This window comes from Lissotriton helveticus, chromosome 12 (assembly GCF_964261635.1).
Source record: "Lissotriton helveticus chromosome 12, aLisHel1.1, whole genome shotgun sequence".
In the NCBI taxonomy this organism is placed as follows: domain Eukaryota; kingdom Metazoa; phylum Chordata; class Amphibia; order Caudata; family Salamandridae; genus Lissotriton; species Lissotriton helveticus.
This window is the reverse complement of record NC_136073.1, coordinates 302,512,400-302,538,919: the sequence shown is the minus strand read 5'-3', so window position 1 is coordinate 302,538,919 and position 26,520 is coordinate 302,512,400. Positions and strand designations below refer to the sequence as shown.

The 26,520-nt window shown below is 47.6% G+C and overlaps 1 protein-coding gene across 3 annotated transcripts in view; it reads right to left on the bottom strand.

Moving 5' to 3' along the window:
• HEATR3 (HEAT repeat containing 3) overlaps positions 1-22,737 on the bottom strand; it is a 191,783-nt gene extending 169,046 nt beyond the window's left edge. Inside the window, exon 1 of one of the 3 annotated variants that reach the window (XM_078671370.1) lies at positions 22,481-22,737. In XM_078671370.1, the coding sequence (XP_078527496.1) occupies positions 22,481-22,621 (141 nt within the window). In that variant the 5' untranslated portion in view covers positions 22,622-22,737. The remainder of the gene's footprint in view (positions 1-22,480) is intronic. The other 2 variants (XM_078671369.1, XM_078671371.1) reach the window with 2 other exon arrangements.
• Between the last annotated feature and the right edge of the window lie 3,783 nt (positions 22,738-26,520).

The following is a 26,520-nucleotide window of genomic DNA, read 5'->3' as shown; positions in this document are numbered from 1 at the left end:
TTGATCCATAACGCATTCCCCAGCGTCCCCGGCTGGTAGTACCTGGAGGCGAAGCCTCGGCATTTGCTGTTTTCGGCGGTGGCGAACAGATCTACGTCTGGAGTCCCCCACCTTGCGAAGACTTCTCCTAGTACTTCGTCGTTTATGACCCATTCGTGGTTTTCCTGAATGAGTCTGCTCAGTTCGTCTGCCTGAACATTCTGAACACCTGGCAGATGGGTGGCCGTTACCGACAGTCCTCGAGCCAGAAGCCAATGCCAGATCGCCTGCGCCTCCTGCGACAGAGTGCGCGATCTCGAGCCCCCCTGCTTGTTGAGGTAATACATCGTTGTCGTGTTGTCCGTCTGAACAAGCAGAGAGTTGGTCTGAAAGGACGGATGAAAGGCCTTCAGTGCCAAGTGAACAGCTCTCAGTTCCAGGAAATTGATGTGGTACGTGGACTCCGTCGGGGACCACGTCCCCTGAATTTGCAGGTCTCCGGAGTGCGCCCCCCAGCCTTGGAGAGACGCATCCGTCACGATGGTCTGTGTGGGAATGTCCTTGTGGAAGGGAACCCCTCTGAGGAGATTCTCCTTCGAGCACCACCACTTCAGAGACTGAAGAGCATGTAGAGACAGTCGTATCTTGTCGTCCCAAGAACCTCTCCTCTGGTCCCACTGATCCTCCAAGCACTCCTGCAGAGGTCTCATCTGTAGCCGTGCGTGAGGAGTGAGGAAGATGCAAGAGGCCATCGATCCCAGCAGAGAAGACACCGTCCTCACTGTCGTAGACGGAGTGTCCATGAGAGCCCGAGCCTTCCGAACGAGCGATAAACGTCGCTCTTCCGAAGGAGACACGCTTGCCGACAGCGTATTGATGGAGGCTCCCAAGTACTGGATGCACTGGACCGGAATCGGGACCGACTTGGACATGTTGATGTGCAACCCCAGCTTGTTCAAGAGAACGCACGCCTTCTGGAAGTGTGCTTGAGCTTCCGAGAAGGAGGAGGCCTTGATCAACCAATCGTCCAGGTACGGGTAGACAAACACCTTGTTCTTCCGCAGGTGTGCTGCTACCACTGCCATACATTTCGAGAATGTCCTGGGTGCAGACTTCAGCCCGAAGGGTAGCACCGTGTACTGATAGTGATTGGCGCCGACTTGAAATCGCAGAAACTTCCTGTGTTTGCATGCAATGGGCACGTGGAAGTATGCGTCCTGTAGATCTATGGCACACATCCAGTCTCCTCGTTGCAGCTGAGGGTAGATCTGATGCAACGACAGCACGCGAAACTTTTCTCTGCGAATCCACTTGTTTGCCTGCCGCAAATCCAGAATGGGCCTGAACTCGTTTTTGTCCTTCTTGCGGACAAGAAAGAACCGAGAGTAAAGACCTCTTCCTCTTTGAGACAGAGGTACGCCTTCGATCGCCCTCTTCCTTAGCAGAATGTCCGCCTCCACTTGAAGCTCACGCAGTTGATACTGCGAGCTGACGGGAGGAATCGATGGAGGAGGGCTGGTGAATCCATTGCAAACAATATTCAGCACCCACTTGTCCTGAGTAATTTTTCTCCACTCTGCCAGAAAAAATTGAACGCTTCCCCCCACCGGAGCGGGTAACGGACGAGGGGGAAGTAACAGCTCAGGGACGGGACCCGGCCGGGCCCTTGGTCGCGGTAGAGGACTGTTGACGACCTCTACCACCTTGGCGTTTCTGGAAGGGCCGCCTGTACTGCTGCTGCTGTTGCTGCTGTTGATGTTGTCCAGCAGACTGACCCCTTCCACGACCCTGCGACCCAAACCGACGTTGGTACTGTCGGAAGGGTTTCTTTTCCTTGGGCTTCTCCAAGCCCACTGCCGTCAGGGTCTCCGCCTCGGCCTTCATCCTGGCCATCTCGTCATCCGCGTGTTTCCCGAAGAGGGTATCTCCGGAAAACGGGAGATTCGCCACGCGTTGCTGTGCTTCCGGTTTCAATGACGTCAACCTGAGCCAAGCATGGCGTCTCTGGTGAATCCCGTGGCAATACCCGTGCGCGGACAGCAAGGATATGTCCGCTGCGGCGCCGATGGCCTGGTTAGAGACCAGCATCCCCTCCTGCACGATCTCCATGAAGTCCTCCTTGCGGTCTCGAGGGACAAGGTCTGCGAACTGCTCCATCGAGTCCCACAGGGACCGGTCGTAACGCCCCAGCAAAGCCGAGTCACTGGTGGCCTTCATCGACGAGGCGGATGTCCCACACGCCTTACGACCAGCAGAATTGATCCAGCGGCTCTCCTTGTCCGGAGGCACCGTGGACGCAGGGGAGGTGGCATGAAGCTTCCGTGCAGCAGGTACCGGGTCCTTCCTCAAGAAGGCTGGGTCTGAGTCCGGAGCCCTGTACTTTTTTAGGATCCTGGAAGGTGCAGACTTCACCGCTGCCGGCGTCAGGAATAGCTGTTCGGCGGGCTCAAGGAGCCCCGGCACCAGAGGCAACAGGGGGCGAGACAAGTGCCTTTTGTGTAATGTCTCAAATATCACCGAGGTAGAAGTCGTAGGCGCTTCAACCTTGATGCCCAACTTCGCCGCTCCACGCAGGAGAACCTCCTGAAATGTGCTTATATCGTCTATCGGAGACACCCTAGTCTCCGGCGAATCGGACAGCGTGGGCGAGTAGGAACGGGTCCCAGAGGGAGAACGTGACCTGGACCGACGTCTCTTGTGGTGACGCCTGGATCGTGAGGAAGATCCATGCCCACTCCTCGATCTGTCCCGTCTCCCCGAGCGAGACTTCGACCTCTTGGGCCTCGGACGCTCCTTCGGCCTCCCAGGGTCAGGAGTCCTAGGCTTCTTAGGAGTCTTCTTCGGAGGCGTCGGAAACTTAGGCATCGACACCGCCCTCGGCGCGACCGGGGGTGGAGGAGTAACAGGACGCGGGGTCTGCGGAGCCGGCTTCGGAGGTGGGGTCGGGGCCTTCGGAGGCGGACCCTTCGGCACAGCAGGCCTCGAAGGAGGTGTAGAAGGCTTCATCGGAGTATCCACCCCGGAATGCGCCGTTCCCGGCGAGCCACCATCTCTTCCGGAGCGTGGGGAGCCCCCCACAGTCCTGGGCCTGTCCTTAGGACCTCCAGACGCTGAAGATCGGTGCCCAGACGCCGACCGATGTCCCCTCGACGTCGAACGGTCCTTCGGCGTCGACCGATTCACACTTCTCGACGTCGAACCGTGTCTCCGTCTCGACGTCGACCCCGACCGATGGTGCCTCGACGGCGACCTCGACCTCTTCGCCGGCCTCGACGTCGACCTTTTGGATCTTCGACGTCGACCTCTCGGACCTTCTCGACGTCGATCTTCTTGACCGTCTCGACGTCGGTCTTTTAGAGTGCTTCGACGTCGACCTCTTCGGCGCCGGAGACGCCTTCGACGACGAGGATCCCCTCGACGACGATGTCCTCGACGGCGAACGGCGGTGTCGCCTCGACGGCGAGCGCCGACGCCGGGCCCTCCGATGTCGACCACTCGACGCCGACAACGAGGAGATCGACACCGGCTTCGACGGCGGCCGGAACACGTTCCTCGACGGGCGACGTTTTCTCGACCCAGAGCCCTGGGGAGACCTGGAACTGGCCGTTGACTGCCCCCTCGACGTCGTGGTCAGCGCATCTGACCCAGACGGAGATCTTGGGCGAGGGCTGGTCTTCCTGCCCCTGGGGAGCCCCCCAGAGGCCTCAGCATGGGTAGAAGGAGCCCCTCCTGACCCACCTCGTGCCTTCAACCTTCTCTCTTCAAGTCCCTGAAGCCTGATCTTCTTCCTCTCCTTCAGGGTCCTTCCAGAGAAGCCTCTGCAGATCACACAGTCCTCAGGAATGTGGGAAGAGGGAAGGCAGAGAATACAGACCTCATGGGAGTCTGACTTGGCCTTCTTCCTTGAGCACTCAGGGCATTTGTCGAATAATGCAGGCATTATGGACAAAAAAAAAAGAGTGCAGCAACACAGAAAGAAAGTCACCAAAGTACTTTAAAAGCACCAAAAATCGAAATTAGTGTAAAACACTAACAAAAACCCTTGAAAAGGGAGAGCTCAATGCTCCAGGGTCCTGCTTGCAGGAGCCAGAAAAAAGAACTGAAACTAAGTTGGACCTGCTATGCATTCTGGGATACTGGGAGAAGGTTCTGGAAGGTTCCTTAAAGGCACAGTATCCTAATTAAGCCACATAATGGCAGCCTATGGGGCTTGTCTGTCCAGGTTCTTCTCTCTATCATTCCTGAGGGATTTTGCTGTTAAGCAAGGGAAATCTGTACAGGCTTTGCTGTTTTGTGGATTTTGTGGTGGAATTTCTAGTTGAAGTACTGGACAGTGTAGCCTTTTTTGGCTGCATTATCTGTCTTTAAATTCTCTCTTAAGTGTCTATGCATTTTCTGCATTTTCTGACACTGTAAGAGATTATTTTTGATTGCTCCGGGGTCCACGCACATGGGCGGGACTATTCACTAGATTATGACTATACACAGAGATCCCCTACTACAGAAAATCATTTATTCTTACTTTCATACTGTACCTTGCATTATACTAGCTGAAGCACGTTTCTACATGCACAAATGTTACAGAAGCACAGTGGTTGAATTCATGACATTGCAGAACGGTTTCTTAAATATATTGAGCCCCTCTTCCCCACAACAGGGTAAACTTACTTAAAGAGAGCTATGGGTGAGTACTCATAAGAGGAGTGCCCTCCAATTCACTGCTCATGATCTCACACAGCGTTTGAAACATTGCTGAGTAGCGACCCAACTTAAAGAATAACCAGCCGGTTATGGACTTTGACCTGCCTTAAATACTCCTACTCCACAAAGTGCTTGCACATGGTCTCCAGCCATACACAAAGTATTGTGGATGCAGGGCGTAGTCATCAGCCAGGCCTGCCACCTGATTCCACCTATAAAGAAATGGCTAGGCCTAGATGTGGCCATCTGCACCCCAGGGTACTCTATCACATATATAGGATCATGAGCAGAGCATGGCAGGAGGAGACTAATATGGTTGTGTTGCTTAACATACCTTAGGTTTCAGTGGCTTTTAGATTTTGTACCAGAATCATGTTTCTTAAATTGAAGATTTGTAGCAACATTTTTGTTTTTATTTTTTTACTGTGTCTTCAGAGTACTGATCGACAACTCCCCTTCAAGGTATTTCAGTGATTTTTTTGGCCTTAAGGATATGCTTAGCATCTTGTGAAATCGAAGAACTGGTATGAGGCTGTGAGTGCATGATAGGTTCTTTGGCAAAGACCTGCACTAACCATCCTGTCGAAAGTAACTCATGAGCAAGGCCTTTGGCTTTGTGCAATGGGCTCAGACCAGAGGGCTTTGTATTCTGCCTGCCGTGTACCTGTCTCCCATGTCCACAGCACCAGAGGCGCATGGCCTTCAGCAGCACCCTGCAACCAACTCCTTACATAGAGAACTAGCGGTGCATTGTCTTTTGCCATACACAGTAGAGTTTTGGTGCATGATCTCATCCAGCCCCTTTGGGACAAACCAGTGGGATGTAAATGCAGAGAACAGGCAAGGTCACATCAAGCACCTAAAACCCACTCACCTAACCAGCTGCTCAAAGCATTTGGTCTTGCATAAACACACTAAATTCAATACGTTGCCAACGGCTATGCCCTGCACTCAACCTCCATGACCACAAGATCATACTGCAGTAGATCGGTGTGCCTTTTCTGAATCTGTGGATCGATTTGATATCTGCTGATGCAAAACAGCCACAAGTTCCAATATTGCACTGGAGGGATCTATAGGATAAGCTCTACCACCTTTCTGATCGGCAGATTCCCCAATCAATATGGTTTTTCTTAACTCCAATACCCCATCCTTCCACTGATCAAAAAATTATCCCATAGCCCCACAATACCTACTAGCACACTTTTAGTGCATCAATAGATTTGCAGATAAATCTGCAGGTCCACTAACACAGAACAGCAGACGTGGTTTTGCCTGGTCCCTCACATGAATTAACAACTACATTGGCAAAAACTAAAACACAGCCTTTCTTTCCGCTCACCTATCGCCTTGTGTACTCTGCGTTGCTCCAAACTAGTGGCAAAAAAAATCTCACTGCTCACGTGGTCACTTGGTTGTTTAGATGCAAGGAAAAACCTTCACATTTGTATTAGTACTATCTTGCCTTTTGATAACATTAATTATTATTAGGCCTTAACAGTAGATCAGAAATCAGTGGTTAACATGATCCTGTTTTCATTACCCATCATCACAGCTTCTATCGGTGGATGGTTGTGTTGACAACTTTCCTTCATTTCTTTCCAGTTGGGTTTGTGACCAGTGATAATGATGCAATGGCTATTTCCCAGAGTAAGGTTCAGGAGCACAGTAGATTTCTTCTTGGCGATTGTAGGATCTGCTTTCATGGTCACCCCCAAGTTTTGCTGGTGTCATTATGTTTTTCCAACTAGTCTGACTGGGATCCTACTGTCCAGGACCCCAGTCTCTGTGCTTCTTCCCTAAATTGGACATGGGGAGTACTTCGGTACACTCCAGATTGGCTACTGGTTTACCCTTGTAAGTCCCTAGTATATGGTACTAAGGTACCCAGGGCATAGGTACACCAGGGGTCTCCCATGGGCTGCAGCATGTGTTATAGCATCATGGGGAAAACCACTCAAATTGTGACTCCAGGATTGCCATTGCAGCCTATGTAAGCTGGTGATCACAACACTTACAACAGATCCAGGTATCCCTAGATCTGAGGTCACTACACTTAAAACCTATAAGTCACCCCTAAAGCAGGCCTTTTAATCCTAAAAGCAGGGTGCTGGGTTCTAAGTGTGAGGGTGCCCCTGCATGAGCAGGATGCCTCTACAACCTTCGGAGTCCATTCTCCCGGATTGTAAGTGCATCAGTGTGAGAAAGTGGCACTATATATACTGGACCAAAGTAAGTTACAGTGTGTATAGAGACCACAAACCCCAGAGGTATAATAGAGGTTAAAGTCAGGGCTGACCTTACTCTCAAAAGTGGTAGCTTGGTCGAGCAGTACCAGAGGACAGTGTAAAGCACTTGCTGTACACACTCAGTCAGCAAAATGTTTCACACACTCAAGGACTGAACTTCAGGCCAATTGTTTTTATATCAAAAGATATAGTGGTTTTATTTTTAGAACCAACAGGTATCAAAATATACTTTACTTAATTCAGAGTGATCTTAGGTAAGTACTTTGCAGAATGGTAATAACTTTGTAAACACAATAGATACAGGGGTTGCAGTAGGCAACACAATTCTTCACACAATATAACATTGATCTCAATGGGTATTTCTACAAAACTGCAATTAATCACTTTGTGGATTACTTTTGTAATTCCAGGACTGGATCCTAGATTCAGTCTTGGGGTGCAAGCTGAAAACAGTTTAGTAAAAACGTTTTGGTTATTGCAATACTTTTTGAGTAATATAAAAGGTATTTCAAAAGTTGACAGTTCGAAACGTTTCAGTGAAAATCTAGCAATGTTATCCAATGGGAGAAAATTCAGGTTACAGGTAAAGTACGTTCTCGTTACTTTTATAATCCAGTACTGGGCTCCTAGGTCCAACACTGGGATCTCGACTTACGACAGGTAAATAATTATGTTTCAGTAGTAGTTATGATTAAGGAATATTTCAAGTTTTCAAAATTAGACAGAAGAAATTTCATAGAAAAGCAGACAATGGATTCCTATGGAAAAAATTCAGGTTACTAGTAAACCCGGTTAGGATTACTTAAGCGGTTCAGTACTGGGCTACAAGGTACAGTACTGACTTCTCTCCCGATCCCAGGTGAGTACTTCGGAGTTTGGTATTCGGCTGATTTTATAGGAATAGTTTAGAGTTTCAAAACTTCACACTTAGAAGATTTTTCTAGTCAAACCAGTCAATGTTATCCTAATGGCAGGTAAGGGAGTTATCGGTTTCCAGGTGAGTACTCGAAAAGTGAAATTAAGGTTTTGGGCATAGACTCAGAGGTCCCCCAGGGTCAGGTAGGTACAGTTGGTACACCTACAGGGGCAGCCGGGTGCAGAGGTAGTTAGGCCCAATGTTATCCAATGAGAGGCAGCGGGCCTTCGGTTGGTGGCTGCTGGCTGCTGGCTAGCAGGCCACGCGGCTGTGGGAGCTGGGCTCCCGGTCACTTGCTCGGGGCAAATGGGGAAGTAGGATAGGACACAGGGTGCACGGCCAGGGGCACTCGGGCGGCTGGGTGCTTTTGAGGAGTCGGGCGCTCAATGTTATTCAATGGGAAAGGGAAAAAGGGAGCAAAGGCTGGTGGAAAAAAGGACGGTGTTTCTTCAGGTGCGACCACCACTTCGAGAGGTAAGTTAGAATCTTGGAGAAAAGGTAGGTACCCCAAAGGAAGGGACAGGGGGCTGCAGGGCACCGGGTGCAGGGGTGTCTGGGCGTCAGGAAATCTTACCCTCGGCTGGTTGCGGTTGGAGGGGTCCCTGGTTCTGAAGCTGCAGGCGTCGTCTGGTTCATTGAGGAGTGTCTTTGGGCACTGGGCTTCGGGTCCCAGTCGCCGGGTGGACTTCCTCGTGGTCTTGGATCACTCGGGCACGGGCCGGGCGCGGAGAGTGCAGAGTGGGTTGGTCTGGTGCTTCTTGGCTTGCACCAGGGGTAGGGTTGTTGAAGCAGAGCCTCTGCTCTGGGGGTCTCAAGGTTACTGTCCGGAGAAGTCGCCGGAATTAAGCAGGAGCAGGTTCCAGGATCGACAGGTCGGTAGGGCTGGGGCCAAGTCAGTGGGTGTCGTCCTGTTAGCAGCTGCACGGTGGGTCTTCTTCTTGATCTTCTCTCTTCTTTTATTGGGATCTGAGGAAGAAAGGTTCATGGAGCCCCTAAATACTGAATTTAGGGGCGTTACAGGTAGGGCAAGGGCAGGGACCAATAGGTCCCTGTACTGGTGTGGTTATACCCCCTAGTCTGCTCCTCTCCTGTGGGAGGGGGGCAGGAGCCTAGCTGTGATTGGGCAGGGCTCCCCATCTACAAGATAGCCAGAGCCCGGGGTCGTGCTTCACCTTGCCTCTCCCACTTGAGGGTCAGGCTGGCACCCCCCCTTCCTGCCGTAGGGTTTCCCGCCAGTCTTCCCACCAGAGTGGGGGTCAGAACCGGTGGGGGACAGTTGCTGGGTAAAGCAAATGGTCTGGAGAAGCTCACAGCGGCAGCAGGCCTTTGAAGCTTCCCCCTGCCAATCCTGGGGGAGGAGACCTAGCACCTCGCCCAGGATGTGCATTGTTGCAGGCCCAGAAGAGAGGGGGCTCAGCAACATGTCTGCTGTGGGGCTGCCTAGACAGCCTCTCATTCCAGACGTGGATTGTAGGTTAGGTTTCTTTTTTTTTTTTTTATCCTCATCACGCAAAGTTTTGAATAATAGAGTGTTGTAGCAAAGTAACCACCTCTCTAGGAGCGGAGCCGGCTTCGGAGGTGGGGTCGGGGCCTTCGGAGGCGGACCCTTCGGCACAGCAGGCCTCGAAGGAGGTGTAGAAGGCTTCATCGGAGTATCCACCCCGGAATGCGCCGTTCCCGGCGAGCCACCATCTCTTCCGGAGCGTGGGGAGCCCCCCACAGTCCTGGGCCTGTCCTTAGGACCTCCAGACGCTGAAGATCGGTGCCCAGACGCCGACCGATGTCCCCTCGACGTCGAACGGTCCTTCGGCGTCGACCGATTCACACTTCTCGACGTCGAACCGTGTCTCCGTCTCGACGTCGACCCCGACCGATGGTGCCTCGGCGGCGACCTCGACCTCTTCGCCGGCCTCTTGGATCTTCGACGTCGACCTCTCGGACCTTCTCGACGTCGATCTTCTTGACCGTCTCGACGTCGGTCTTTTAGAGTGCTTCGACGTCGACCTCTTCGGCGCGGGAGACGCCTTCGACGACGAGGATCCCCTCGACGACGATGTCCTCGACGGCGAACGGCGGTGTCGCCTCGACGGCGAGCGCCGACGCCGGGCCCTCCGATGTCGACCACTCGACGCCGACAACGAGGAGATCGACACCGGCTTCGACGGCGGCCGGAACACGTTCCTCGACGGGCGACGTTTTCTCGACCCAGAGCCCTGGGGAGACCTGGAACTGGCCGTTGACTGCCCCCTCGACGTCGTGGTCAGCGCATCTGACCCAGACGGAGATCTTGGGCGAGGGCTGGTCTTCCTGCCCCTGGGGAGCCCCCCAGAGGCCTCAGCATGGGTAGAAGGAGCCCCTCCTGACCCACCTCGTGCCTTCAACCTTCTCTCTTCAAGTCCCTGAAGCCTGATCTTCTTCCTCTCCTTCAGGGTCCTTCCAGAGAAGCCTCTGCAGATCACACAGTCCTCAGGAATGTGGGAAGAGGGAAGGCAGAGAATACAGACCTCATGGGAGTCTGACTTGGCCTTCTTCCTTGAGCACTCAGGGCATTTGTCGAATAATGCAGGCATTATGGACAAAAAAAAAAAAGAGTGCAGCAACACAGAAAGAAAGTCACCAAAGTACTTTAAAAGCACCAAAAATCGAAATTAGTGTAAAACACTAACAAAAACCCTTGAAAAGGGAGAGCTCAATGCTCCAGGGTCCTGCTTGCAGGAGCCGGAAAAAAGAACTGAAACTAAGTTGGACCTGCTATGCATTCTGGGATACTGGGAGAAGGTTCTGGAAGGTTCCTTAAAGGCACAGTATCCTAATTAAGCCACATAATGGCAGCCTATGGGGCTTGTCTGTCCAGGTTCTTCTCTCTATCATTCCTGAGGGATTTTGCTGTTAAGCAAGGGAAATCTGTACAGGCTTTGCTGTTTTGTGGATTTTGTGGTGGAATTTCTAGTTGAAGTACTGGACAGTGTAGCCTTTTTTGGCTGCATTATCTGTCTTTAAATTCTCTCTTAAGTGTCTATGCATTTTCTGACACTGTAAGAGATTATTTTTGATTGCTCCGGGGTCCACGCACATGGGCGGGACTATTCACTAGATTATGACTATACACAGAGATCCCCTACTACAGAAAATCATTTATTCTTACTTTCATACTGTACCTTGCATTATACTAGCTGAAGCACGTTTCTACATGCACAAATGTTACAGAAGCACAGTGGTTGAATTCATGACATTGCAGAACGGTTTCTTAAATATATTGAGCCCCTCTTCCCCACAACAGGGTAAACTTACTTAAAGAGAGCTATGGGTGAGTACTCATAAGAGGAGTGCCCTCCAATTCACTGCTCATGATCTCACACAGCGTTTGAAACATTGCTGAGTAGCGACCCAACTTAAAGAATAACCAGCCGGTTATGGACTTTGACCTGCCTTAAATACTCCTACTCCACAAAGTGCTTGCACATGGTCTCCAGCCATACACAAAGTATTGTGGATGCAGGGCGTAGTCATCAGCCAGGCCTGCCACCTGATTCCACCTATAAAGAAATGGCTAGGCCTAGATGTGGCCATCTGCACCCCAGGGTACTCTATCACATATATAGGATCATGAGCAGAGCATGGCAGGAGGAGACTAATATGGTTGTGTTGCTTAACATACCTTAGGTTTCAGTGGCTTTTAGATTTTGTACCAGAATCATGTTTCTTAAATTGAAGATTTGTAGCAACATTTTTGTTTTTATTTTTTTACTGTGTCTTCAGAGTACTGATCGACAACTCCCCTTCAAGGTATTTCAGTGATTTTTTTGGCCTTAAGGATATGCTTAGCATCTTGTGAAATCGAAGAACTGGTATGAGGCTGTGAGTGCATGATAGGTTCTTTGGCAAAGACCTGCACTAACCATCCTGTCGAAAGTAACTCATGAGCAAGGCCTTTGGCTTTGTGCAATGGGCTCAGACCAGAGGGCTTTGTATTCTGCCTGCCGTGTACCTGTCTCCCATGTCCACAGCACCAGAGGCGCATGGCCTTCAGCAGCACCCTGCAACCAACTCCTTACATAGAGAACTAGCGGTGCATTGTCTTTTGCCATACACAGTAGAGTTTTGGTGCATGATCTCATCCAGCCCCTTTGGGACAAACCAGTGGGATGTAAATGCAGAGAACAGGCAAGGTCACATCAAGCACCTAAAACCCACTCACCTAACCAGCTGCTCAAAGCATTTGGTCTTGCATAAACACACTAAATTCAATACGTTGCCAACGGCTATGCCCTGCACTCAACCTCCATGACCACAAGATCATACTGCAGTAGATCGGTGTGCCTTTTCTGAATCTGTGGATCGATTTGATATCTGCTGATGCAAAACAGCCACAAGTTCCAATATTGCACTGGAGGGATCTATAGGATAAGCTCTACCACCTTTCTGATCGGCAGATTCCCCAATCAATATGGTTTTTCTTAACTCCAATACCCCATCCTTCCACTGATCAAAAAATTATCCCATAGCCCCACAATACCTACTAGCACACTTTTAGTGCATCAATAGATTAGCAGATAAATATGCAGGTCCACTAACACAGAACAGCAGACGTGGTTTTGCCTGGTCCCTCACATGAATTAACAACTACATTGGCAAAAACTAAAACACAGCCTTTCTTTCCGCTCACCTATCGCCTTGTGTACTCTGCGTTGCTCCAAACTAGTGGCAAAAAAAATCTCACTGCTCACGTGGTCACTTGGTTGTTTAGATGCAAGGAAAAACCTTCACATTTGTATTAGTACTATCTTGCCTTTTGATAACATTAATTATTATTAGGCCTTAACAGTAGATCAGAAATCAGTGGTTAACATGATCCTGTTTTCATTACCCATCATCACAGCTTCTATCGGTGGATGGTTGTGTTGACAACTTTCCTTCATTTCTTTCCAGTTGGGTTTGTGACCAGTGATAATGATGCAATGGCTATTTCCCAGAGTAAGGTTCAGGAGCACAGTAGATTTCTTCTTGGCGATTGTAGGATCTGCTTTCATGGTCACCCCCAAGTTTTGCTGGTGTCATTATGTTTTTCCAACTAGTCTGACTGGGATCCTACTGTCCAGGACCCCAGTCTCTGTGCTTCTTCCCTAAATTGGACATGGGGAGTACTTCGGTACACTCCAGATTGGCTACTGGTTTACCCTTGTAAGTCCCTAGTATATGGTACTAAGGTACCCAGGGCATAGGTACACCAGGGGTCTCCCATGGGCTGCAGCATGTGTTATAGCATCATGGGGAAAACCACTCAAATTGTGACTCCAGGATTGCCATTGCAGCCTATGTAAGCTGGTGATCACAACACTTACAACAGATCCAGGTATCCCTAGATCTGAGGTCACTACACTTAAAACCTATAAGTCACCCCTAAAGCAGGCCTTTTAATCCTAAAAGCAGGGTGCTGGGTTCTAAGTGTGAGGGTGCCCCTGCATGAGCAGGATGCCTCTACAACCTTCGGAGTCCATTCTCCCGGATTGTAAGTGCATCAGTGTGAGAAAGTGGCACTATATATACTGGACCAAAGTAAGTTACAGTGTGTATAGAGACCACAAACCCCAGAGGTATAATAGAGGTTAAAGTCAGGGCTGACCTTACTCTCAAAAGTGGTAGCTTGGTCGAGCAGTACCAGAGGACAGTGTAAAGCACTTGCTGTACACACTCAGTCAGCAAAATGTTTCACACACTCAAGGACTGAACTTCAGGCCAATTGTTTTTATATCAAAAGATATAGTGGTTTTATTTTTAGAACCAACAGGTATCAAAATATACTTTACTTAATTCAGAGTGATCTTAGGTAAGTACTTTGCAGAATGGTAATAACTTTGTAAACACAATAGATACAGGGGTTGCAGTAGGCAACACAATTCTTCACACAATATAACATTGATCTCAATGGGTATTTCTACAAAACTGCAATTAATCACTTTGTGGATTACTTTTGTAATTCCAGGACTGGATCCTAGATTCAGTCTTGGGGTGCAAGCTGAAAACAGTTTAGTAAAAACGTTTTGGTTATTGCAATACTTTTTGAGTAATATAAAAGGTATTTCAAAAGTTGACAGTTCGAAACGTTTCAGTGAAAATCTAGCAATGTTATCCAATGGGAGAAAATTCAGGTTACAGGTAAAGTACGTTCTCGTTACTTTTATAATCCAGTACTGGGCTCCTAGGTCCAACACTGGGATCTCGACTTACGACAGGTAAATAATTATGTTTCAGTAGTAGGTATGATTAAGGAATATTTCAAGTTTTCAAAATTAGACAGAAGAAATTTCATAGAAAAGCAGACAATGGATTCCTATGGAAAAAATTCAGGTTACTAGTAAACCCGGTTAGGATTACTTAAGCGGTTCAGTACTGGGCTACAAGGTACAGTACTGACTTCTCTCCCGATCCCAGGTGAGTACTTCGGAGTTTGGTATTCGGCTGATTTTATAGGAATAGTTTAGAGTTTCAAAACTTCACACTTAGAAGATTTTTCTAGTCAAACCAGTCAATGTTATCCTAATGGCAGGTAAGGGAGTTATCGGTTTCCAGGTGAGTACTCGAAAAGTGAAATTAAGGTTTTGGGCATAGACTCAGAGGTCCCCCAGGGTCAGGTAGGTACAGTTGGTACACCTACAGGGGCAGCCGGGTGCAGAGGTAGTTAGGCCCAATGTTATCCAATGAGAGGCAGCGGGCCTTCGGTTGGTGGCTGCTGGCTGCTGGCTAGCAGGCCACGCGGCTGTGGGAGCTGGGCTCCCGGTCACTTGCTCGGGGCAAATGGGGAAGTAGGATAGGACACAGGGTGCACGGCCAGGGGCACTCGGGCGGCTGGGTGCTTTTGAGGAGTCGGGCGCTCAATGTTATTCAATGGGAAAGGGAAAAAGGGAGCAAAGGCTGGTGGAAAAAAGGACGGTGTTTCTTCAGGTGCGACCACCACTTCGAGAGGTAAGTTAGAATCTTGGAGAAAAGGTAGGTACCCCAAAGGAAGGGACAGGGGGCTGCAGGGCACCGGGTGCAGGGGTGTCTGGGCGTCAGGAAATCTTACCCTCGGCTGGTTGCGGTTGGAGGGGTCCCTGGTTCTGAAGCTGCAGGCGTCGTCTGGTTCATTGAGGAGTGTCTTTGGGCACTGGGCTTCGGGTCCCAGTCGCCGGGTGGACTTCCTCGTGGTCTTGGATCACTCGGGCACGGGCCGGGCGCGGAGAGTGCAGAGTGGGTTGGTCTGGTGCTTCTTGGCTTGCACCAGGGGTAGGGTTGTTGAAGCAGAGCCTCTGCTCTGGGGGTCTCAAGGTTACTGTCCGGAGAAGTCGCCGGAATTAAGCAGGAGCAGGTTCCAGGATCGACAGGTCGGTAGGGCTGGGGCCAAGTCAGTGGGTGTCGTCCTGTTAGCAGCTGCACGGTGGGTCTTCTTCTTGATCTTCTCTCTTCTTTTATTGGGATCTGAGGAAGAAAGGTTCATGGAGCCCCTAAATACTGAATTTAGGGGCGTTACAGGTAGGGCAAGGGCAGGGACCAATAGGTCCCTGTACTGGTGTGGTTATACCCCCTAGTCTGCTCCTCTCCTGTGGGAGGGGGGCAGGAGCCTAGCTGTGATTGGGCAGGGCTCCCCATCTACAAGATAGCCAGAGCCCGGGGTCGTGCTTCACCTTGCCTCTCCCACTTGAGGGTCAGGCTGGCACCCCCCCTTCCTGCCGTAGGGTTTCCCGCCAGTCTTCCCACCAGAGTGGGGGTCAGAACCGGTGGGGGACAGTTGCTGGGTAAAGCAAATGGTCTGGAGAAGCTCACAGCGGCAGCAGGCCTTTGAAGCTTCCCCCTGCCAATCCTGGGGGAGGAGACCTAGCACCTCGCCCAGGATGTGCATTGTTGCAGGCCCAGAAGAGAGGGGGCTCAGCAACATGTCTGCTGTGGGGCTGCCTAGACAGCCTCTCATTCCAGACGTGGATTGTAGGTTAGGTTTCTTTTTTTTTTTTTATCCTCATCACGCAAAGTTTTGAATAATAGAGTGTTGTAGCAAAGTAACCACCTAAAAAGAGCCTTTCTGACAGATCTGGCCCTTCCCCGGCACTAGGACCATTCCATATCCTTCATGGGGGTATCCTATCGGCTTGTTAGGCATCTCTTAAGCAGCTTGCCCACTTCTTTCACAGGCTATATTCTATACCCGATACTCAAAACTATTGATGCGCTTAATCATTGGACCTCAAGGTTTCTTACACTCTCTCCGCCCAGTACTGTTCCCAGTTATTCCAAAACTCCAGCCTTTTACTATATGGCCCCGCTTTATCCAATTTATTTATTCTAATAACTGAATTCGACCATTCTTCTACTGTGGGAGGAAGGGGGTTAACCCACTTTATATAGATCTCACGTCTGGCTGCTAAAACCATCATAAATAACAAATTCCTGAGCCTTTTGTTAAGGCTAGATCCCCCAGTATCGTCTAATTTCACCCCAAATAGCATCAAATGGGCGCTTACCTGTATTTCACATGAAATTGGAGAACTATATATAGCTCTAACCGCTCTTGAAAAGTTATTGCCTAAATTATAGGCTTCCAATGTGTCATGTAAAAAACTCCACTTAACCCTATCAAAAGCCTTAGCTGCATCAAAGGTAACGACCAATAGGGGGAGATTTTACTCATTCGCTAGATCTAGGGCTCCTATCAACTCATGTGTGAGTTCCTGAATCTGCCTACCCCTTATGAACCCTTTCTGATCTGTATGAATTAAATGTCCTGCGCATGTTCCTAATCTCTTTGCTAACAGCTGCGTAAAGATCTTGTAATCGCAGTTTAACATAGAGATCGGCCTGTAAGACTCGCAGCGTTTAGGATCTTTTCCTGGTTCCAATATTATACAAATAGTAGCTTCTCTCCATGATTTAGGAGGTATTTGTCCTCTTATAAAAAGATCATTGAACAGTATGGTAAGTTCTGGAACCAACACCCCTCTTCTGACAAAGTTTGTTTAACCCATTGCCTAAGATATTCTTGAGTTAAGGCCTCGCTATTTTTTGTATCGTCCTTATATAGTTCTGAGAAAAATTAAAAGAAAGCGTTTTTAATATCTGCTTCTTCAACCAGTGGTCTAATACTATTTGCCTCTTGAATGCTTGAGATTTTGTTTTTAGTTAGATCTGTCTTTGTTTTCCAAGCTAAGAGCTTGCCATATCCCTCCCCGTATTGATAATGAGCTAACTTACTTGCTTCCCACCTCTTCTTAATTCTAGAATCTAATATGTTTACTAGGTTATTTTTGCCTTGATTAGTTCCCTCCTAGGTGTTTCAATTATTTCAGCTGTTTCCTCATTAATATTCGTTTCCCACCTGTGTATTTCACCCTCTAAACTCTCTATTTCCTTCTTCTTTACTTTATTTCTGTGGGCAGTTAGGCTGATCATTTTACCTCTAAGCACCAACCTTATAGGCCTCCCATCTAATCTGGCTCGAGGTCTGTTCCTGATTTAGTAGAAACTATGATAGAGTTTCATCCCTGAGAACCTCTATTATTTTGTCCTCTAAAAGTATTACTTTATCTAGAGTCCACCTTGGCTGAGTCCAAAGTTTATCAAACTCGATCTCCATTATTACAGCGGAATGATCTGACAGGTGTTCGGGTAAGTGCCTGAACTTTTTAACTTCCCCCAATAATGATTTATCAATTAAGACCCACCATCTGCTCACTTACCTCCCTCTGCTCTATATCTCATTCCTATAGGACGCCAGCTCTGTATATACACTATACCAAAATGAGGTATAGTGTGCACAGAGTTCAGTGGCACCCCAAAGGTAGGCAGAGGTAATAGTAGATACCACCTTAATCTCCATTTGTGGTAGTGTGGGCGAGCAGTAATGCTTTATAAGAGGGTAGTTTTAAGCATTTGTTCAACACACTCGGGCAGCAAATTATGTCACACACTCAAAGACTGTACTCCGACCAATTTGTTTATATCAAAAATATTACAGTATTTTATTTCTAGAACCAAACCAAGCCTGGTGCAGGTAAATGAAATAATGCTTTGCAAAATCTTAATTGCGTTTTAAAGTTGAAAGCAGGTTTAAATGCAGTTGTTTGAATTACAGGTAAGTCAATAGTTCAAAATTAATTTTCAGTTGCTTTGCAGATCACTATGTATGTTACTTTTCAGATTACTTTTGCTAATCAGTGTGATATGCCTAGCCATCACACGGAGACATCTCCTAAACAAAAAGGTAATTTACTCACTTTTAGTACATATGCAGTTTTTCAATGTTCCATACAACCCAACTCCACACGTGCAACAATTTAAGGAAGGACAGTCAATGTATTCCTATGGAGAACAATGAAGTTAACAGCTTGCAGGTAAGTAAACGTTTTTGGGAGTTGGAATTCTGGGGCGAGAACCAGGGTTCCCCCAAGGTCAAGGATGCACTCTTGAAAACCCTCAGCTGCACTAGAGCAGCCGGGTGCTGAGGCCCAATGTTATCCAAAGGGGATAGGAGGCTCCGGTTGGTGGCTGCTTATGAGCAGGCCACAAGGTTTTGGGAGAAAAGCTTGTGGTGTTAAGCTCAGGACAAAGGGGGATCAAAGTTAGCACCCAAAGTGCACCCGCAGCGGCGGCTGGTTGCTGTTTTGGCGTTGGGTGCCCTGTTGTTTTCAATGGGGATGCTCTGGTTGCAACAAAGACTGCAGGCTCGGGGACAAAGATCTTCTGGAGGTGACCACTGGTTGGAGAGGTAAGTTGGGATGCCTGGGGATGCTCAGACACGGTGCAGGGGTGTCTTTAAGCGCCGGGTTTTCTTACCAGCTCGGTTTGCAGTGGTCCTCCAGAAAGAGACTGCAAGCATTGTGTGGCAGAGTCGAGGCAGGTCAGAGATCACCAGATCTCAGGTCAGGATCGCCTGGGAGACCTCCTCGTGCCGTTGGGCCACTCAAACTCAAGCCATAGGCGTTTGGTGCAGAGTAGTGTTGACTCACGGTTTTGGCTGGGGCCAGAGTCTTTTGAGCAAATCTGGTGCTCACAGTAGACAAAATCTAGGGTTTGGAAGGCAGGGAAGGTCTTTCAGTTGCTGGCTGCAAGACAGAAACACCAAGATTTCGCTGGAGCACGTTCGAGGTGAGGACTGGCAGGTAGGGCTGGGGCCAAGTCAGTGGGTGTCCTCCTCTTCTTCGTTTCAGCACGGCTTTTCCGGTTCGTGTCTGAGGAGGCAAGGTTCGGGGTTGCCGCTAAATACTAGATTTAAGGAGTTACAGGTAAGTAAAGGTCAAGACCAATGGGTCCCTTCCTTGGGGTGGGTACACCCCCTATTATGCCACCCTCCAGTGGGAGGGGGGCATATGCCTCTCTCTGGTCGGCTGGATCCCCCCCTTATCTGCAAGATGGCGGGGACTGGGAGTTGTGCTTCACCTGCCTCCCCCACCTGAGGTGTGGAGTTGGCATAGGTGGGCACACCTCCCTTGGTTTCCCTGCTAATTCTCCTGCCCAAAGTGTGGGTCGGAACTGGTGGAAGCCAGTTGCTGGAAGTGGACCCTGCTCATCCTAGGAGGGGAGGGCTTGGGTCCTCGTACCATGATGTGCATTGTTTCAGACCCCCGAGAGCAGCAGGCTCTCGACCCAGGGGTCCAGAGACATGTCTGGTGGTGGTAGCTGGCGAGCAGCCACTCAGCCAGGTCACTAGTGTTCGGTCATTTTTCAGGGGACATCTCCAAGATGCCCTTTAAGTGCATTTTTCATTAAATCTCACACTGGCATCAGTGTGGGTTTAAATGTGATGATAAGTTTGATACCAAACTTCCCAGTTTTCAGTGTAGACATTATGGTGCTGTGGAGTTCGTAATGACATATTCCAGCACCATATGCTCTTAACGGCCTTACTACACTTACAATGTCTAAGAATCGGCTTAGACTCGGGGTACAGGGTTCATGCCCATGCACCATCACCACTAGTATGTATAGTGCAACCAGCTAGAGGGCTGACTAACCAATGCCAAGGCAGTGGGTTGCAGGCATTGCACACAGGAATGTGTGCCATATAGACTCTTCACTTTGTTCTTCACCAAAACACGCAGCCTGCAATGGCAGTGTGTAATGGTACAGGGGCTCTAAGGGTGGCACAATAAGTGCTGCAGTCCTTAGAGGCCTTCCATGGCCACAGTACCCTTGGTACCATTTACAAGGGACTGACCTGTGGCCAATGAGTGCCAATTGGGTTTTGTTTTAATGTAGTTTTAGGGAACGAACATAGGCCCTGGGTACCCGTTTGGCAGGAACCCAGGGCACACTCAGTCAAAGTACATCAGCAGTTTGGCAAAAAGTGGGGAGAAACATGCAAAAAGATGGCACTTTCTTACAATTCCCACTAGCTGTTATCTGTCCTAAACCTTTCCTGCAGAGCAGCTTTTGGATTTTAGAAAAGCACACTGTGGGAATAAAAATCTGCTGTGGGAAACATTGCAACTTAACAGCAGAAGGAGTTTATATAGTCCCACTTAATTTATGTAGCTTTTGAAGCTGTAACAGTGACAAGGATGACAGAATTTATTACAATGCAAAATAGACCTGCCTCTATTTGTATCAGGCTTACCTTATCCAAATATCACAACTCTTTTAATAGTCATTTTCCAGAGTTTCTCATTAGGAAATAACTTATAAGCACAAGAGGAAAATGTAGCTTTAATTTCAAATGTATCGCCTTTGAGATCTCTTCTATTATTCACACATTTTCACACTGACATTTGATACTTAATAAAAACATTGACCTTTTCTTCTTTTGGATACAAATGTGCCCATCGCGCTTCTTTGACTGTTTAGCTAGAAAGTTACACAAGACTTTCATTTCCCGACACAAATTACAAAGTGAGCCTGATCTTCTGAAATAAGTATTTAAATTGGGTCAAGAGATAAAATGACTCAAAATGAACTAATGTTTAATTACTTTTTAAGCATTAAAACTTTTTTCATTCCTCCCTTCTGTGATACTCTTATTTTAGCTATTCTCTTGGAGATCACTTCAGTTTTTTTATTATTGATGCAAAAGAAATACTTTAGAAAATAAATGCATATACATTGGGGGAAATGCCACCCGTAGAGATTAGGTATTATGGAACAAAAGTGAGATTACGAAGACAGGCTCAATGAATGTGCAAAACACAGCTGCAATAACAGACATCTCAACGCACACTGCATGGCTGCTACAGTTGAGAAATGCAATTAAAGCATTTCTAACGTAGAAGATATGGACTTTGCCACCACTGCCAGCAACATTACATTACCACCACCATCGTTATCACCACAATCATTTCCGCCACTGGCATTATCACCACCACCATTACTGCTTTCAACAACATTAACAACACCATTGCATTTATCAGATCCCCGATATCACTATTGCCCCAGTTTCACCACTACCATTATAACCTCTCAACTATCACTGCTTCCAACATCATCACTATTGACAGCATTACAAACACTTTCACTGGCAACGCCACTGACACTTTTACCACACCATAATCACCACCACCATGACTACCACCATTATCAGTAGCACTATTGCCACCAGTATTACCATTACCACAAACACCACACGATCATCTCCACCATTACCAACACCAGCATCATGGCCCCATCACCACTAGAATATAACATGTATTTATAAAGAGCATGTAACCACCTTGGTACAGCTAGTCAAGGAATGTTTATTGTTATACAACTCAGTGGTACTCATTCTAACATTACCATCACTTCCATTATAATTATTAGCAACACCATTACCACATTACTACCAACACCAGCACCTCCATTATCAGAGCCACTACCATCACCATTATCACTCCCACCACTGTCACCAGCCCAGCTACCACCACCACCACTTTCACTAGCACCTTCAGGGTCACCATTACCACCACCTATATATCCACCATCATTGTGCCAAGCACCATTAACCCACAAATTACTAACAAAACTTCCATTATCATCACATTACCGCCATTAACTATACCAGCACAAATATCACCAACACAATAACTATCTCCACTACCACCATCACTATAATCCCAATTATTACTAACACCACGCTCATCACCACCTTTGCAACCATCTTTAACATCACTGTTGCAACCACCACTACCAGCAGCATCACTACTACCGCCACTACCATCACTAGCTAGCTGTACCAGTATCACATCACGTCACCACCATTATCAAGACTATCACAAGCACTGCTGCCAACACCATCAACATTAATAGCACCATCATCATTTCTACCACCAGCACTACCGAGGTCAACAACAGTGCTACTGCCACCATCACTAATACCAGTGCCACAACTACTTCAATCAACACTACAACTGTCACCATTATCAGCAGCATTACCACATTTTACCATGTTTGTGTGTGTAAAAGCAATATATGTTCAATGGTGTTAGAAGACCAGTGATACAGGAATGTGTGAATCAGTGAGAGTTATTGGCTTTGCCAACGCTTGTTTATAATGTTCTTCAACCGTTAGCTACTGCAATAGATCCCGAGCCTTCCCGCCCCACTGCAAGCTTTCCTTAGTAGTCACTCACCTCGTCCTGCACCCCTATTGCTGCTCCAATCGCTTCCTACAAAAGCACTGATATGAACAACAAGTACTCACTTTTTCCAGAAGTTCTGATGTTCCTATGGAGTCTCCGTTCTCACACTCCATGGGTCCTGCGTCACAGTCCTCGACTTCAGAGGTTGCCAGAGGTGATAAGCCTGCTCTGTTGAGGAACCTGCGGCCCCGGGTCTTCCCCATCGCAAGCCGCAGCAGCTTTTAAAGAAGACGAGTTTAAGTGGCCATTCAAAACATTCACGTGGAGGAAGCCATGGTTTCGCTCGGCGCATGCGTGCTCAGTCCCCTCCGCAGCCTGCGAGTCAGGCAAAAACATAGAGGACGGACACATAGATGCTGGGGTCTTTCTCCGGTTAACATAAGTAGGAACTATATCAGAGGAAAAACACAAATATTATAAAATTGAATCATATAAAACGAGTATTTCGTCTTTGACTGATACTTACATGAAAACGAGTAAATGTGCGAGTTTTTAGTGTACGTGCAAATTTATTTGACATTCAACGGTAATATGCAGCTCGACTCTGTTGCAAAATTGAGGATGGAATAGTTGGTAGCTGCTTTCACCTAAAAAACGGTACTCTGTTCTAGCAGACAAAAATTATTTTGGAATCGCTGACCTGACATCATTCTAAGATGTCCGCCAGTTGTCATTAAGTACCACTGAAATGTAAGATTTTGTTTTGCTGTCCCATTTCCCTACTTCATCGAGAATTAGCTTACTACCTTATGTATTCCACTACTTGCAAGCAGCAACACCACACATCATTCCACTTTATATACAGCAATATTAAGAATGAGTCAATATACAATGAGTACTATCACATAACACTTAATAATTACATATTTAATAACATTTTGATACTGCTTTGTGGCTTATTAAAACCAATATTCTATAAACAAATGATACAAAAAGCTCAAAATAACATGTCCAAAGTGTTTCTTATAAACACAATGCATTGTCGGTCATTACATTCTGACACAAAATCTTTTAGTTTAGCCGGTCATATTATTCTAACACAAACGGGGTCATTAGGATGGCGGGCGGACTTTGCCCGCCCGCCATCCTGACGGGGATTGGGACCACCCGCCATATGGGCGGGGGTCCCATGGGGGCATTAGGATGTGCCCGCCACAGCGGCGGGCACATCCTGCATTTCTAGCATTGTGGCGGGCGCCACAATGCTAGAAATGCATTTCAGCATTTGCATAAACAAAGCGGCAGGCACCGCGGTGCCTGCCGCTTTGTTTATGCAAATGTGTGGGGGGGGGGGTACCACAGGTCCCCCCCGTGTGCAGCCCCCACCCCTCCTTCACTCTGGGGGCCCGCAGGGGGCCCCCAGAGTGAAGACCGCATGCCTTTCCGTGGGGGAATTGCCGCCACGGAACGGCATTGTAAAATGCCCATTGTAATATGGCTGGCGGTGTCTGATAGACACCGCCACCATATTATTCCTTTTCCGCCCGGCCGCAAGGCGACCGTGGCGGAAAATCGGCGGACGGTCTTTCCGTCCGCCGAGGTCCCCCCCCCGCCATACTAATATGGCGGGGGGGGGAACGAGTGAGGATGTCGGGCGGATTGCCCCCGCCAGGCTGGCGGTGGCTACCGCCAGCCTGGCGGGGTCAATCCGCCGACATCCTAATGGGCCCCAAAATCTTTTAGTTGAGCCGGAGTTGGAATAATCCTCCCCAGTCTTCCACCACCATTATCAGTAGCACTATTGCCACCAGTATTACCATTACCACAAACACCTCACCCACACCATCTCTCCGTCCCCCCGAATTTCAGAGGCTTATACTCCACTGTCATGCACCATAACCTCATAATTCTGCCATAACCAATCATCCTCAAAGGGCTAATTTCCCTCAGTGGAATTCTTCACATGTTCTGTGTCCTTGTATTTTGCCATGTGCCCCATGTGCCACACCTTGTTATCACTTAACCTTGCTGAATGTTTCAAATACTCCTCAACTCTCAATGGTTCAGAATACACTTTCCCCTTTAAGGACTTCACCCACCTTTCTAACCTTCACCCAAACACCTTTAACCAGTCTCTCCACCTTATTCCCTTTCTTAGATCCAAAATAATCTTTGTACACACGATGGGCTTTAAACATGTTTTCTTTTACTTTATCTGGAAGCCATTTTATTTTCCTTGCACTATCCATCCACCCTAGATTATCCTTTGCCCTTTCCCGGTGTTTTCTCGGTCAAAAGAAAACACCAAACGAGCGGACGTGTACGTCCCTGTGGTAGGGAGACCTCAGCTCTCTGGTCTGTCGGGCGATAGTGAAGTCTCGATTTCCGTACCGGAAATTGAGACTTCACTATCATCCGACAGACCAGGGAGCTGAGGTCTCCCAAATCGAGACTTCACTATCGCCCGACAGACCAGGGAGCTGAGTTCTCCCTACCGCAGGGACATACACATCCGCTCGTTTGGTATTTTCTTTTGACTGCTAAAACACCGGGGAAGGGCGACATTTTGCCTTCCCCTTCTATCCCTTCATTTGAAGAACCTTTCTTTCATTTGATGAACCCGTGTCAAACACCGGGTTGGAAGTATCACCGGTACTGTGACTCCTGTACTACAGACTGTCTCTCACCACAGCCCTGAAGAGTCACAAGTTAACTTCCATGTGACAAAACACATGTCGGCTGGTTTTGTTTTTGTATTGATCAAAAAAACTTGGTATAAAAAAATCTTCATTAAGATACTTCTGATGTCGACCTTCATATTTCTACACGGAAAGTACTTTGAACAGTGGTTTTACACTTAAAACCAATACCCTAAAACGTGTGCACAGGACTTGGTTCTATTGTACAGTGTGGGTCCTGACCTACACACTTGCAGGGGTTGTTTTGGCTTGGATTTGTTTCCCCTGACCTGGCGGCACCGTATTCATCTTTTCACATTTTAAACTCCATTGCGTACTTGCTTGAGCGCCATTTCTTCCTGTCCCAATTCTGAAACCCTCCACAAACCTGTATACATTGTTATACTCTGTTTTTAACCTATGGAGACAGATTTTCCCCTTCTTTTCAAGATCCAGGGACATTACAGCATGAGTCTTGCCTGTTGCAGTAACATCTTCCCTCTCAGCCCATTTAGGTATCTGAGGTTTCGGTTCAGTAGCCCTTCTATGAAAATCCTGTCTCCTTTTCTCTACTAAATTAAAAAATATTTTCTCTTCTTCAAGTAACCTACATGTTAGATTATCTTTATGTGCTTCAGCTATATCTATTGTTTTCATTGTTAGAAAATATTCACCCATGAACTGTGAGTCTCTACTGCTAAGGACAGGGTTCATGTTTCTGTGAACTGGAATTTCAGAAAAAAATCACATTTATGTTAGAATAATAATATTGTAACTTTCCAGTTCTGTAAAATAAACTAGCTAAAATACTACATGAAATACCATATGTCAATGGTAAATGATGATATGTCACTCCTTCTGCTACTGATGTCGGTAACTTCATACACACATAGCAGTCACTAGCTTCCATTGTTTCTACATAATGTACTAGCAGATTAGCTTACACATTTAAATCTGTCTCATTTCAATTTATACTGTGGTGTATTTCTGTCTCATCTGGTGCTTGTAATTCTACTCTGTCTTGCTTAAGGTTAGCTACCTTTCCATGTGTACTAGTGTAATTCTGTCTATTTGGGATGTATGACGTTACAACGCATACTTTTACCACGCATACCTTTACAACGCGGTTTTTACATCGCATACCATTACAACGCATAGCGCTTTTGGGTGTTGGATAGTGAATAGTTTAATTTACTATTCCAACTCCAGTCCCCGTGGACACTAGGGAAGGTTATTGGATAGTAAATTAACCTATTCCCTATCCTAGAGCGCCCCCCAGAGCAATGCGTTGTAATAGTTTGCGTTGTAAAAGTTGCGTTGTAATGGTAGTTCGTTGTAAAAGTTTCGTTGTAAAGGTTGTATACCGTCTATTTGCGGTCATTATATAAGGTATTGCTATTTTCAGACCTAACCATGCTGTGAGAACTATCAATATTCTACAACATGTCTTTATACAATTTCTCTTCGGTTTTCCAGCAGCTCTA